This window comes from Phoxinus phoxinus, assembly GCF_949152265.1.
Source record: "Phoxinus phoxinus genome assembly, chromosome: 13".
NCBI lineage: Eukaryota > Metazoa > Chordata > Actinopteri > Cypriniformes > Leuciscidae > Phoxinus > Phoxinus phoxinus.
In genome coordinates, this window is record NC_136888.1 from 6,767,626 (window position 1) to 6,781,513 (window position 13,888).

Sequence of the window (13,888 nt, forward strand, 5' to 3'; positions counted from 1 at the left end):
ATATCTTCTCTTGGTAACATCTAATTAATAATTAGAAAATAAATAATAGAGTCAAAAACATAATTAAACTTGAATGTATAGAAATTTCATTTATATAATAATATATACCTTATGTACATTGCAAAATCTGAAATTTAATCACGATTAAATTCGAACCACTTATAATATTATTGTATTACTTATAATACAACTTAAAATATTGCATGTTTTTTTTTTTGAGTTTTTTTTTTTGGATAAGAAATTATTGTACATTTATCCAATAGTATTGAAAATATGGGCCCTCAAATTGACACTACAACACTAGTAAAAAACAATAAAGAGTTGTGTTTTTACATTACACTTTTTTTTTACTATCTCTATACCTTGACACTAAAACATATATAAAAAATTACAAACTCCTGTTCTGTTAAAAAAAGTTCCTCCCTTTGTAGTCAATTTGACCCAATTATTGTTATGTTGAAAATTAGTCACATTTAGCACAGACAACTACATATACATTTTATTTACATATATATTACATATATTTTGACTACATATACAATTTACTAGGTGTAAATTTATTTAAATAGCCTCTGCCTTTTTTTGTTAGCCTCAACCCTAGTGAGGTTTCTCACACTTCTTTTCAGTGCTGCAACAGACTACTAACTGAGATCCAGAAAAATATCAACCAAAAACTTCTCTTCACAGACTTCACAACGAATTCTCCTTAGATGATTTAGAGGACGAGTCTTCATTTCAGTATTAAATTTCATAAGTTTTTTAACGAGCAACAAAGTTTTTACCTGACTCTTTGCTGTCTTTCAAATTGTTGATTTTTGCTTAATTGCATTAAAACCAATGGGGGTCAATTTGACCCCGAACACAATCGTAGTCACCAAACGTTGTACAGCCTTTGCAAACAACATCTATGTGTCAAAACTTTGCACATGTATGACCCTAAATGACCACACAATAAAAAAATAATAAAAAATTAACCAGTGTTTAAAAACAGATTAAAAATCAAATGTGGGTTGACACAAATAGGCTGTGAATGAGTATGCGTAATAGATTTGCATTTTGTGACTGAAAATGTACTAAACCAATGAATAATGAAAATCTGTAAATTAAGTATGGTGACATTTATTTGCATGGCGAGTAGCCATGTTATAAGCGGAATAATGCACAGTCAGCTGGTCATTATTGCAGACAGGTGGAGCACATCAAATATTCCAGAATACACCCCTAATTGCGACCTATCCCTTATGATAAGGCCAAAGTTGAAGGTGTTAGCATATTTTATATCGCCACAAAGTTCAAATTGGTGAAAGAATGCAGATGTTCCAGAACTGTTATTGAACTAAAGGTCTTGAAAATTATTCAGATCTGATATTTTTTTCATGTCAATCTTTCTTGTACAATGATGATTCTTCATTTCACTGTTTGTCTCCATTAGAAGGCCACATTTTCAAAATGTGTTTTTTGAACATGGCCTTCTCTGATGTTAGGATACAAACCAAAGGAACAAAGAATCTAAAACTTGAACAAATCAAACCGGGTAACAAGCAAGAAAAAAAAAGAGTGCATTCCTTTTTGAACATCAAAGAGAGAAAGTAGAACATTTGAGCTTGCAGTGAATCACATGGCAGGCAGCAGTCCAGAGCACTGGAACACAGGCTCATAATGAGGCATTCATGAAGACACTACACACATTATGACAAATGAAGACCCCGACATCTCAAAACTCATCTATTAGTCTTCAGGCAAAAAACCCAAACACGGTTAATAAACTCTAAACTCTTCCTCTAGAAACAATACATGCAGTCTTTTAGAATTCCTTCAAAGTCCTCCTCAGAAACAGTTTCAGGAGTTCCTCAAATAAAGTGTGATCTGTTCCACTGCTAAACTTGAAATCGAACCAAAACACACAGCTAACAGTTTGAAACCCCACTTGAATACACAGCACAAAGAAGGACAACAATGTCTACTACAGCAGATGCTGTCGACACACTATCTCAGACAAAAGCTCACAGTGATAGGCGTCCTGCTGTTCACTGAACCAGAGCTGCTCTGCACAAACCCCGTTTCTTCTCAGCAGAAGCACGACCATCACCTACTGCAACAAAAATAAGCTTTTGCCTTTGAGCTGACCGCCAACAAAAAGATGCAGAGTGTTTTATTAGCACAGCCGATGGATGCAGGGAGGGGAAAGACAAGACAATATTGAGGGGCAGTGTGTGAAAGCATATTCATTTGTTTTGACTAAACCAGAGATTATCAACTAACGGACCGTGGTCCAGATCTGGAGCCAAGACTGGTTCCATCCAAATCATTTCGCATAATTGTCATAATATTAAACTATGTTTCAATGAGGCACAGAATACCCGAATCAGAACTAGCTTTAAGTATGTTCGCAGACACAAGGAATTTGTTTTGGAGACTGAAGAAGCTTCCAGTACAAAGAGACAAAAACAGCCCACAGATAGTATAATAAAAAATAAAGAATGAAGATATATGAATAAAATACACACATACACATCTGTATATATATACTGTATATAATCATTGCACAGTGAGGAGAACATTTAACTGTTCATGAGGTAGATTGCCTGGGGGAACTTTTCTTGTGCCTGGCTTTTCTGGTGCTCAGTAGCGCCGGCCGGACGGCAACAGTTCAAAGAGAAAGTGACTTGGATGTGAGGGATCCAAAGTGATTTTCTGAGCCCTTTTTCTCACTCTGGATATAAACAGATCTTGGAAGGTGGGCAGGGAAGCACCAATAATCCTCACAGCAGTCGGAACTGTCCTGTGTAGTCATATGATGTCTGATTTTGTAGCTGAGCCTAACCAGATAGTTATAGAAGGAATAACTTTCAGCTGTGAAGGAAGTACAGTCTCTGCTGAGTCTTTTTTGCAATAGAGCAAATATGATTGTCCCCCTTCAAGTCCTGAGAGATGGTGGTGCACAGAACCTAAAGGACTCCACTGTTTTCACAGTGCGGTTCATGACGGTGAGGGTAATGCTGGGGTGTTTCTCCTCAAGTCCACAATCATCCCCACTGTTTTGAGCACATTCATCTCCAGGTTGTCATGACTGCACCAGACAGCCAGCTGTTCAACTTCCTGTCTATATGCAGACTCGTCACCATTGTGAATGAGGCCGATGATGGTAGTGTTGTCTGCAAACTTCAGAAGTGTTGTGTGATGTCAGCAAGGTAGGCCAACTCCAATCTTTCAAATGACTTCATGACCAGAGACGTGCGAGCGACAGGTCTGTAGTCATTAAGTCCAGTGATTTGGGGTTTTTTTGGGATGGGGATGATGGTGGAGCGTTTGAAGCAGGAAGGGACTTCACACAGCTCCAGTGATCTGTTGAAGATCTGCGGGAAGATGAAGGCCAACTGGACAGCACAGGTTTTTAGACAGGCTGGTGAGACACCGTCTGGGTCTAATGCTTTCCTTGTCCTCTGTCCTGAAGACCAAACGCACATCCTCTTCACTGATTTGAAGTGCAGGAGGGAGAAAGAGTGGGGTTTGCTGGAGGTGTTGTTGGTTGTGCGACTGGGATTTTCAATTCTGCAGTAGAAATCATTCAGGTCGTTGGCCAATTGTTGATTCCAAACAGAATTGAGGGATGGTGTCTAGATTGTGATGTCTTTCAGGCCTTTCCACATGGTCATTGACTGAAAACCTGTTTTCCATCTTTTTAGAGTAGCTCCTCTTAACCACTTGAATCTCTTTTGTCAGTGTGTTTTTTGGCCTTTTGGCCCTATTCCTATAGGCATCTTTTTTTGACCTGACGAAGCTGTCTGAGTTTCACTGAGAACCATGGTTTGTCGTTGTTGTATGTTAAATAAGTCCTGTAAAGGATGCACATATCCTCCCAGAAACTGATGTATGATGTGACAGAATCTGTGAGCTCATCCAAATCAGTGGCAGCAGTTTCAAAATCACTGTTGTTATGGGAAGAAGGAGGCGGGAACCGGCAAACATTTAAACAAACTTTAATAAATAAATAAACCAATACAAAATGAAAAGAAAAGACAGCAGCCCCTCACGGACGACTGCTGTCACTTATAACACAATAAAACACAACATAAATCCTGGCCTGGCCTCTCTCGATCTTCACTGCCGTCGCTCCTCCTTCATGCCTCCGCTCCTCCGTGAGAGATACGAGACCGGTGCGTTGCGCAGGTGTCGCTCATCAGTAATCACGGCACCGGCCTCGCCCCTCGACCTCGTCTTGCTGCCACACACTCCAATCAGTGCACTCGAAGCAGGCTTGTAAATCTTGCTCTGCTTCATTAGTCCATCTTTTAACAGTCCTTATTACAGGTTTAGCTGATTTCAGTTTCTGCCTGTAGGTCTGTATAAGATGAACTAGACAATGATCAGAGAGTCCTAAAGCTGTTCTAGGGAAAGAGTGATATGCATCCTTTACTGTGGTGTAGCAGTGGTCCAAAATATTTTCATCTCTGGTAGGGCAGGTAAATGTGTTGTCTGTATTTTGGCACTTCGAGGGTGAGGTTTGTTTGATTAAAGTCACCAAGAATAATAGTAAGAGAGTCCGGGTGTTGCTGCTCAGTGTCTGTGATCTGATCAACCAGCTGTTGCAGCACTCACGCGCGCTTGCGCTGGAATGTAAACACTTACGAGAATGAACGAGGAAACTCACGCGGAGAGTAGAAGGGTTTACAGATAACGAAGAGCGCTTTTAGATCGGGATCGCACATCCTAGGGTGGTGGTGGCGCAATGGATAAGACACATGCCTTTGGTGTGAGAGACCCGGGTTCGAATCCACTGTGAGACACCAATGTGTCCCTGAGCAAGACACTTAACCCCTAGTTGCTCCAGAGGCGTGCGACCTCTGATATATAGCAATTGTAAGTCGCTTTGGATAAAAGCGTCAGTTAAATGAATAAATGTAAACACTGTCACATCTGTACACCACATTTCAGTGATGTAGAACCATGTCCCAACGCCACATGATTTCCCCACTGATTCTGCGACGCGATCCGCTCTGAACAGCTGGAAGCCGGCAGATGTAACACACTATCCGGAATGGCTCCATTCAGCCACGTTTCTGTGGAACACAGAGTAGCAGACTTTGAAAAGTCCTTATTTGTTGAGGAAGTTCATCCATTTGTTGGGTAGAGAGTGGAGATTCTCCAGATGGATACAAGGCATTGTAATGTCTGAGCTTGACTAGCATGCCAGCTCGCTTGCGCGTCTTGAAGTGCTTGAGCATCACTGCTGCTCCTCCAACTACAATGTTCAACAAAACGTATGAATAATCAAAAACCAGTAGAAGATTGGGTGGTGTGTTCTGCCGAATGTTCAGCGGTTCATCCCTGGTGAAACTGATTGTATTAGAAAAACAAAAATCAGGACAAACTAACAAAAACGGCCATACACGGCGCCATCTTAAATACTGTGATGATAACGTCATAGAGTAAAGACAGCTTAAGAGTAATTTCTGTTTGTCCATTTATTAAGACTCAAAGGAGAAATTGTCAATCTAATCCTGCATATGTTTAATCAAAAAGTCGTTTTATTTATTAATTTCCTTTTTCAATAATTGATGACTCTATACTAGACAAAGCAGCAGTCATGAGCTGCTTTTCCACTGTCGGAACAGGAACAATTCCTGTAATATTTCCACTTGAGCTTGGTTCAATACGGCACGATTACAAATCGTTCTCTGCCCAGAATTCTCAGCATGGTCTTCTAACCGTCAGGAAACCTTTTATGAATAAGAATCGGAGTTTCTGGGAGACCGCTTGGGATTTTACACAGAATAGTCCAGAATACTGGCTTGGAATCAGTCATATTGTGTTGATTTCCAGTGCTGTTTGCCACTGAGGAGTGAGGAGGATGTGAGGAGCAGGTGTGCTGAACAGCTCCCATGTGAACAGGAAGATCAGTTTCATTCAGCAGGCCTACAACAGGATGCACAAAGCATTCTGCACAGGAACAGAGATGAGCTCAAACCCTCAGTGGTAGAGACCTGTACTAAGTGACAGCAGAACTGGATAGACCTGGTTGCAACATATTTATCACATAAATGTATCTGACAAAGTCACTTGTTCTTGTCATGTAAACAGAACCCTGTGAGCCAACATGATTGACCATAAATCTTTTAACACATGGCTCTGTACAATTAGAAAACTGACTGTGATAGGTGGTCTTAGGGGAATTGGTCTGCCTGTGTTAACAGGCATTTGAAGGGAAACCACCTGAAGTTCACATTGACTAGATTAACATGGGCCCCTCCATCTGGCACACATGTGCCACAACCGAATACAATCTAATCACACACTGAAACGTATCTGCTCTGTCCTGCAGAGATGAGTAACTGCAAAGCTATAAATCATTGCATAATTGAATGAAATTGAATCGAAGTGAATGTAACTTGTAGGGGTTCTGGCTACACTACAAGTATCTGGTTCTTCATGTGTGATTGCCACTTTTGCTATAGATATGATTTTAAAAGGTATTTCTATTCCCAGAAACCGTTTGTTATACACTCTATAATAAGCTTATTACTGTAGCTTGTTAATATCTCCCCAGCACTGTATACACTACAGTTCAAAAGTTTGTGTTTGGCAATATTTTTTTATGCTTTTAAGAGAAATCTCTTAAGACTGAAAAAAAACAAAAAAACAAAACAATGCATGGTTTTAATCTCACATCTGACTTTTATTCTCACAACTGCAAGTTTATATATCATAATTAAGACATTATTTCTTAGAATTGTGAAAAATAACTCAATTCAGAGATAAAGTTGCAATTAAATGTTTTGGTTTTCTCTGAAGAGTTTTTAGTGAGTTTATAAACTTGCAATTGCGAGTAACATTTATTTTTATTATCAATGTTGAAATGAGCTGTGCTGCTTAATATTTTTTTGTGGAGATCAATTCATCTCTGATGAATAGAAAGTTCAAAAGAACAGTTTTTATTTTGAAATCTGAATCTTTTATGAATGTCTTCATTGTTTATTTTGCGTTCTTGCTGAATAAAAGTATTAATTTCTTTAAAGAAAAAAACAACAACAACAACATTGTGCTGATCCCAAACTTTTGAACGGAGTTGTATGACAGATGCAAAGAATAAGAATGTAATACATAAAATTTATGAGAATGAAAATGTTAATTTAAGTGATACTTCTTGCTTACACATACAATGCATATTATTAAAAAGGCACAGCTAGCACAACTCACCCGACAGGACAACCTCAATAAGATCTCCCTCATGGATATCCTCTGCCGACATTAGCCGCTGGAGGATGTTGTCTGAGTTCAGATCATGGCGGAAGAGCAAGATCTTATCGTACAAGCCAAAGAATCCACATTCTGGGAACTGAGGAGAGGAGGATAGGATAAGTTATTAATAATCAAATCAAACATCAAAGAAGCTTCTTCTTTTTTCATCAGAACTTTGCATTTTATATTGTAAACTTTTGAGAAGATCTATCTATCTATCTATCTATCTATCTAGAGATTGTTGATATAAAAAGACTAGCATATGAAAGTAGCATTTGTATGTTGCTATGGGAAATTATGGAATATTAGCACTCATTACATAATATCTGAGCACTCAACACCACCCACAACCAGTCAAAATCAGGTATTCAAGACATCCATATAATGATGTGCGATGAATCCTAATACCCTAGAGCCAAAGACAATATGACAAGAGAGAGACACAAAGGAACATCCAGGCCCTGTTTTTCAGCAATGGCTCCCCTCTAAGGAGATTACTAAAGCTGGGAGGCATGCAGAGCAGAGCGCCTGGAATATTAACCCTGCAAAGGGAAGGTCTGTGAAACATCTGTTGAAATCAAGCCCACACAGATGAGTCACACTACTGTTCTTCACTTCCTCCACCACAGCTCTTCTCCACGTGGACTTATTTGCAAGAAGATAGAGAGGGCTCATTAACCTTGCTTATATGACCTTTTTTATTTTTCTGCATTTTTAACATGGCTGTGTAATGGAGGCCAGCTAGTAAAGAGCTGTACAGGTAAACCTCTCTCCCCTGGCCTCAAGACGGACATTAGCGACTGATGCTAGAGGCGGTGGTCTTTAGCGTCTTTGTTAATGCTCCCGCCTCTCATGCTGGTGAAGCCGGTTCAAATCCAGCTCGGAGTGTGTGTGAGTAGGACCAGATACATCTAAATATATCCATAAAGACAGAGTGAAATATTTGCACACACAGCAAACAGTGTCCCTAAAAATCAAATATACAGTAAAATGATTTTTCGAAGTAGAAAAATAAAACAAAGATTATTTGAGTACTTTTTTTACAAGCAAATACAATTTCAGCCTTTCTACTTCAACATTTCATGTTTAACTCAATGTGTTACTTGCTTTGTAGTTGCTTTGTAATTATCTGTTAAAATTAACAAGCAATTTCTGAGAGAAATTTGTTAAATCCTATTTTTCTTTTTTCAGTGTACAGCTTAATTATGATCAAGAATTTGAGCAATTAACCTGATATATTGGATGACACTAGTTAAGTTTAGAGGAAAGCATACACATTCCAAAGTGGAATAGTCACACAGTCAGAGATGAGAAGTCCTGTCAGGAAATGGTGATCACGGCCAATTCTGAGGTATTTCCTCTTATCAAGAATCACCAAACACCCTCCCATTGAGAATATTTCACACTGATATGTCCCTGGTGTACTCTGGAATCTCTGGGATCTACATCAGGTCTTCTTTAAAGCTAAAGCATTTTTGGGAGTATTTAGAGAAAGAATAATTGAATATGTCAAGTCAAGTTGCATTTGTCATAATGTACTTATGTAGTGCTTTTCACAATCCACATTGCTTCAAAGCAACTTTACATCAAAATCATCATGATGTTAATGACGATTGATGTTTATATCTTTATGCCTTACAGTGGAATTTAGCAGATTAGAGCCAAGTGATAATATTTTGCGACAATGCAAGCAATCAAACTGTTTAGATTTGTTATATGGTATATCTTGCCATACACAAGATATTCAGTATGAGGATAAAGCTGGACATACTTGTATATCTAACTTTATATAAAGAGCTGGGTGATAATATAGATATATTTTGCGACTATATAAAAAAATCAGGCAGTTGAAAATTGCTATATAATATTGCTTTACATGAATGTACTGTATGTATAGGAAAAAGGTTGAATATCAAATATAGCTCATATATATATATATATATATATATATATATATATATATATATATATATATATATATATACTGTATATATATACTGTATATAGATATATATACACACACACACACATACAATTTACATTTTTGCAGTGATATAAACAATCATGCCAAATGTCATTTATTTACCCTAATTTTTCAAATCTAAGTCAACATTGTAATTAATAATTCCCTTTACTAAAACAAGCATTACTGTAACTTATTTACGGTTATGGATTTGAATCCTAGTTTGCACTATGAGCATGAATGACACCTCAAATTATGTGAACTGAAGGATGATAAGACAAACAAACAAATAAATACATAAAATACCACAGACTTACAGTACACCGAAGGCGGAAATACCACATAGGGTCCGTGTACCTCCGGATAATTTATTCTAGTTAGTGTCTTTAAAACGGAAAAACGAAGAAACTGCTCATTTATCACATATTCGACCCTTCTCGTGATCATAAAAAACAAATCTCATGTCGTGTTTTCTTAGTTTTATTTTTGTTTTCATCACACATCGCACCAAATGGAAATACAATAAAACCATAATGGATAAACAGCTTGAATATTCAATCTTTACATGTGGGCGGGAATGAAATGGCCCTTTTCACTCATTGGTCAACCTAAGATCAAACCATGCCATCATCAGTTCTTCCTCAGTTCCGCGTAACAGAATAATAGTCATCGACTGCTACAGTTGGACAGCGCCCAGCGAATGCATTTAGGCTATATTGTAGTGAATCGCTAACCAGTATCGATTTAAGTGTAAATACGCAACAGAACTTTTATTTTAGACAATACAGTGACTTTTTACAGTGACAAGGGATTAAGTAGAAATTATTTTACAGATATGAAAAGATATACATGACATTATTTCATATCAATGGTCACAGTATGCATACAGTTCTGTTAGAGACCATATATTTTGAGATTTTTTTCCATAAAGAAGTTTATACAAATACAGGTATATTATTATACACAAATAATCATATGTCATTATCCCACTGGCACATTACACATGTTATTTGTTCCTCAAGGAAGTACTGTTTCAGAGACTGACTTTATTGAATTGTGAATTTAAAGTCATGATTTGATGAAGAAGACAAACCTGTTTGAGATGCAAGTTTCAAATACCACACATTACAAAAAATGTATAATGTGCATGACTTAGAAGGCTGGGGGTCTGCATGGGCTTAAGTCATTGTGTGACATTTAAACCTATCTCTACAAATGACCTCAACTAGAACAACATGTATCATTCTATGAAGTTACATTGACATAAACTACACAAAATGTGAGACTGTAGTTCCTAGAAAAAGGAATATGCAGCACGCTCAGCCTAGATAAATTGTATGGGTAATGTTAAATAATTCACCATTATATCCGGATATAATACATAGAAATGCTCTCTCAGTTAAAAGATAACAAAAACATGAAATAACAATTTGAAGTATAAAGCCAGAGATTTATTTTTATTGCCATCTATTAACTGTCAGAAAATATGTGTTTTATAACGACAATATATGCCCCCTCAAATTTATTGTTTTATTATCTTATTAAATATGTATGTGATCTTTAATATTCAATTCTTAAATTTAGCCAATTAAATTAGAATAACATGACATTATAGGCTGTTACCAATTAAATCAGTATCAACCAAAGCCGTCTCTGCAGAGGTGCTGAAGAAGCTGCATCTGAAGCTGCTTTGTATTATTTACACAGTTTAATGAAGCTAAGGGGGCAGTACATGCATTTTCACAGCAATTACAATTGCATAATACAATAAGATTAATTATCTAAAAATAACATTTTGAATACAGAAATATGACATTTTTTGAATGACAAAATGAAATTATAATTATGAAAGTAATATTGCCAGTAAGTGCGGCAAGTTATTGTTTTTAATGAATGTGTCATTTATTTAACCAATTCGTTCAAAACGCTGTTCTTTCATATAAAAATCAAGTGGCTGTTTGGATCGTTGAATTACAAACTCAAATGATTATTTCAAAGGCTCGTATTCATTCAGGAAAGACACACCACTCTATGCTGCAAGTTAGTCGCATAACAGTTCTGTGACTTTGCTTTTGAAGTTTAGTTGGCAGAGAAAATAACGCACACATTGGTGCGGATGACGGCACGGTTTGATCTTTCATTGACCAATCAGTGAAAAGGGGTGTTTTGTTCCCACCACATGTAGAGATCGAATTTTCAAGCCGTTTTATCCATTTTGGTTTATATATCAGGTCGCACTGTTTCTGAACCCCCTGAAATCCTCCATTGTAGTCTTGAGTTTTCTTCCAGAAACGTAAATGTCACATCATTTAAATGATTCCTGCACAACACAATACATTGGGTTGCGTTAGTAGTGTTTCCGAAATGCACTCGAACCACTTGACTGATCACAGCACACTGGTCCAGCCAACCAATCAGAGCACATTGTGCTTTATTAGAGGAGGGGCTTCATAGAGACAGGAACTAAATAGGGCTGTATTTTACAAAAGCATTGTGAGGTAACTTTATTGTAGAGACCATTGGAAATAGTTCTACGATCTACTTAAGCTTACAAAGCTTTTGAGAAATGCAGCCCAGAGCGTTACTGCAGACTGGGAAAGAGAGGTGCTGTAATAATGTAAAATATGTGAAAAATAAGATTTTACTTTTTCTTTCTTTTTTAAACCTATTATAAAAAATAAAAAATAAAAATCTCAAAAGAGAAGTATATATGGTCAGTTTATTACTAGCATTCTGTGTCTAACACATTTTCATGGATATTGTCTCTCTGACTAGCAGGAATTTTTTTTTTTTTTTACCAAAGGTTTTTGGAGTTTGCTAGCTCTGAGGAAACATTTCTGAAGCTTTTCAGAACAGGCCAAATGGAAAATTGGATATCAGAAACAAGGTGATGAAAGATGGTGGATAGGAAGAGAGGGGGAGACATGAATAGATGGCTGAGGATCAAAGATGCCCCTTGGTGAAGGGTCTGGATGGGGTTACGCCTCACTGCCAACTAACAGGTCTGAAATATCCATCTGACACAGCTGCTTCCCGGCTGGGTCCCGACACAATGCACCTAAAACAATACTACCCATAATGCCAGGGCCAATGAAACTCACGGCCACTGTTTTTGGCATTGTCCCAATGTCACCTGTGGGCAGAACTCCCTGTCTGGCTTTGGAAAAGCTGCGTACTGACTCCACTCCAGGGTCGCACACTTACTCAACACAATGAATTCATCTAAGCACACTCCAGGTCAAAAAGACTATCAGCTGAAATCATAAAAGAAAGGCAAAAATAAGAAAGAGAGTGAACTGTTGATTCATTGTTAGTCCACAATATATGAAGAGTTGAATGTACACATAAAATGGATTTGTGAACAGTCACCAACCAATGTCCTGGCAAACCAGCCACATTGTGGGCCAATTTATTTTCTAATTAGCATACCATCATATCTATAGTATGAAAATGTCCTGTATTGTGTCAATGCTGCTATCGCGCACAGAACTTGTGCAAACAACATCACTATGATCAGGTGCTTTCTTAACTGCTATTTTAAAGTTCCTAAACGTAAGTTAGGGAGGAGTGAGCCAATCTAATCTTTCAATCATCAGCCGAGTACAGTATATAAGCAGCCGCTTACCTCTCCCTAGCATCAGCTTTTCCAGTATCCCTCCACCTCCCCAAATTCCACCTTCATCTTTGGTACCTTGCCCCTTTTAATCATCATATCCTACATTTTAGCCACTGGGGGGGTATATCAGAGCTCGAGTTGAAGCTGCTTCATCGAGCCCCTCTCCAGTGGAAAGCAAGCCAAATAAGTTTAACCTAATATCTTAAAGATTTTATGGGCAAACAAACTCGTTAAGTTGTGTTTATTTTCTTATTGAGAGGAAAGCGTGCAGCACATATTTACATATTCATCTTCTGTCTGTGAAGATTGAGTTGATTATGGAAAACAAAGTACACCTTGGGCATAATGCAATGCGCTCGACCTGCCCTTCCTTTTCCAATGTGATAAATAATAAAGTATCATTAAAAATTTTAATTTTTTATTGATTTTCTGACTCATTATTCAATCGAGTGTTAAACATTTTTAAACAAAATTAGGTTAAAAATGTATAAACGTATTTATTTATGAGATGATAGATCTCTTCAGGTATTTAAAAAATATGAGTCAAGAAAGGAATGAAATGTTGTGGATATTTATTTTTTAAGGTCAATTGCGTAGTTATAGAACAATTTATCAGCCAAGTGGATAAATTGGCCAATTTATGGCCATTTGAGAGCATTATATTGATTATACTGAACAGTCATCCTGGTTTCTAGACATTGGTGTTGGCATCAAACACTGAAAAGCCCATATGGGCTACACACTGAGTGCATTGCATTGCATAATAGATCCTGCAGAAATAGTAGGAGTAAAATCAATGGCGATATGCTATCCCGAACATAGCCATTAGTTTCATAATATCTTTTCACTCCTTAAACGACATTAAAATAACTAATCTGCAAAATGCAGCTGAAATCCATAAAATGGCTTGGTCATGTTGAAACCAGCATAATTCCATGCAGCCAGGCTTGCTTTATCCATTAATGTACAAGAAACATGAAAGCCTTAGTCTTTCTGTTGAATTATATAAGCTCATTTGACACAGCTGGACACTGGACCTAATCTGCATCCCATGTCATCCACAGTAGATA

The 13,888-nt window shown here is 37.4% G+C and overlaps 1 protein-coding gene across 2 annotated transcripts in view; it reads right to left on the bottom strand.

Annotated features, from left to right (window-relative positions):
* Positions 1–13,888, bottom strand: part of prkd3 (protein kinase D3) — a 79,511-nt gene that overhangs the window by 34,046 nt on the left and 31,577 nt on the right. For both annotated transcript variants that reach the window (XM_079634003.1, XM_079634004.1), the window contains exon 3: positions 7,198–7,336. In XM_079634003.1, coding sequence (XP_079490129.1) covers positions 7,198–7,336 — 139 coding nt within the window. The remainder of the gene's footprint in view (positions 1–7,197; positions 7,337–13,888) is intronic.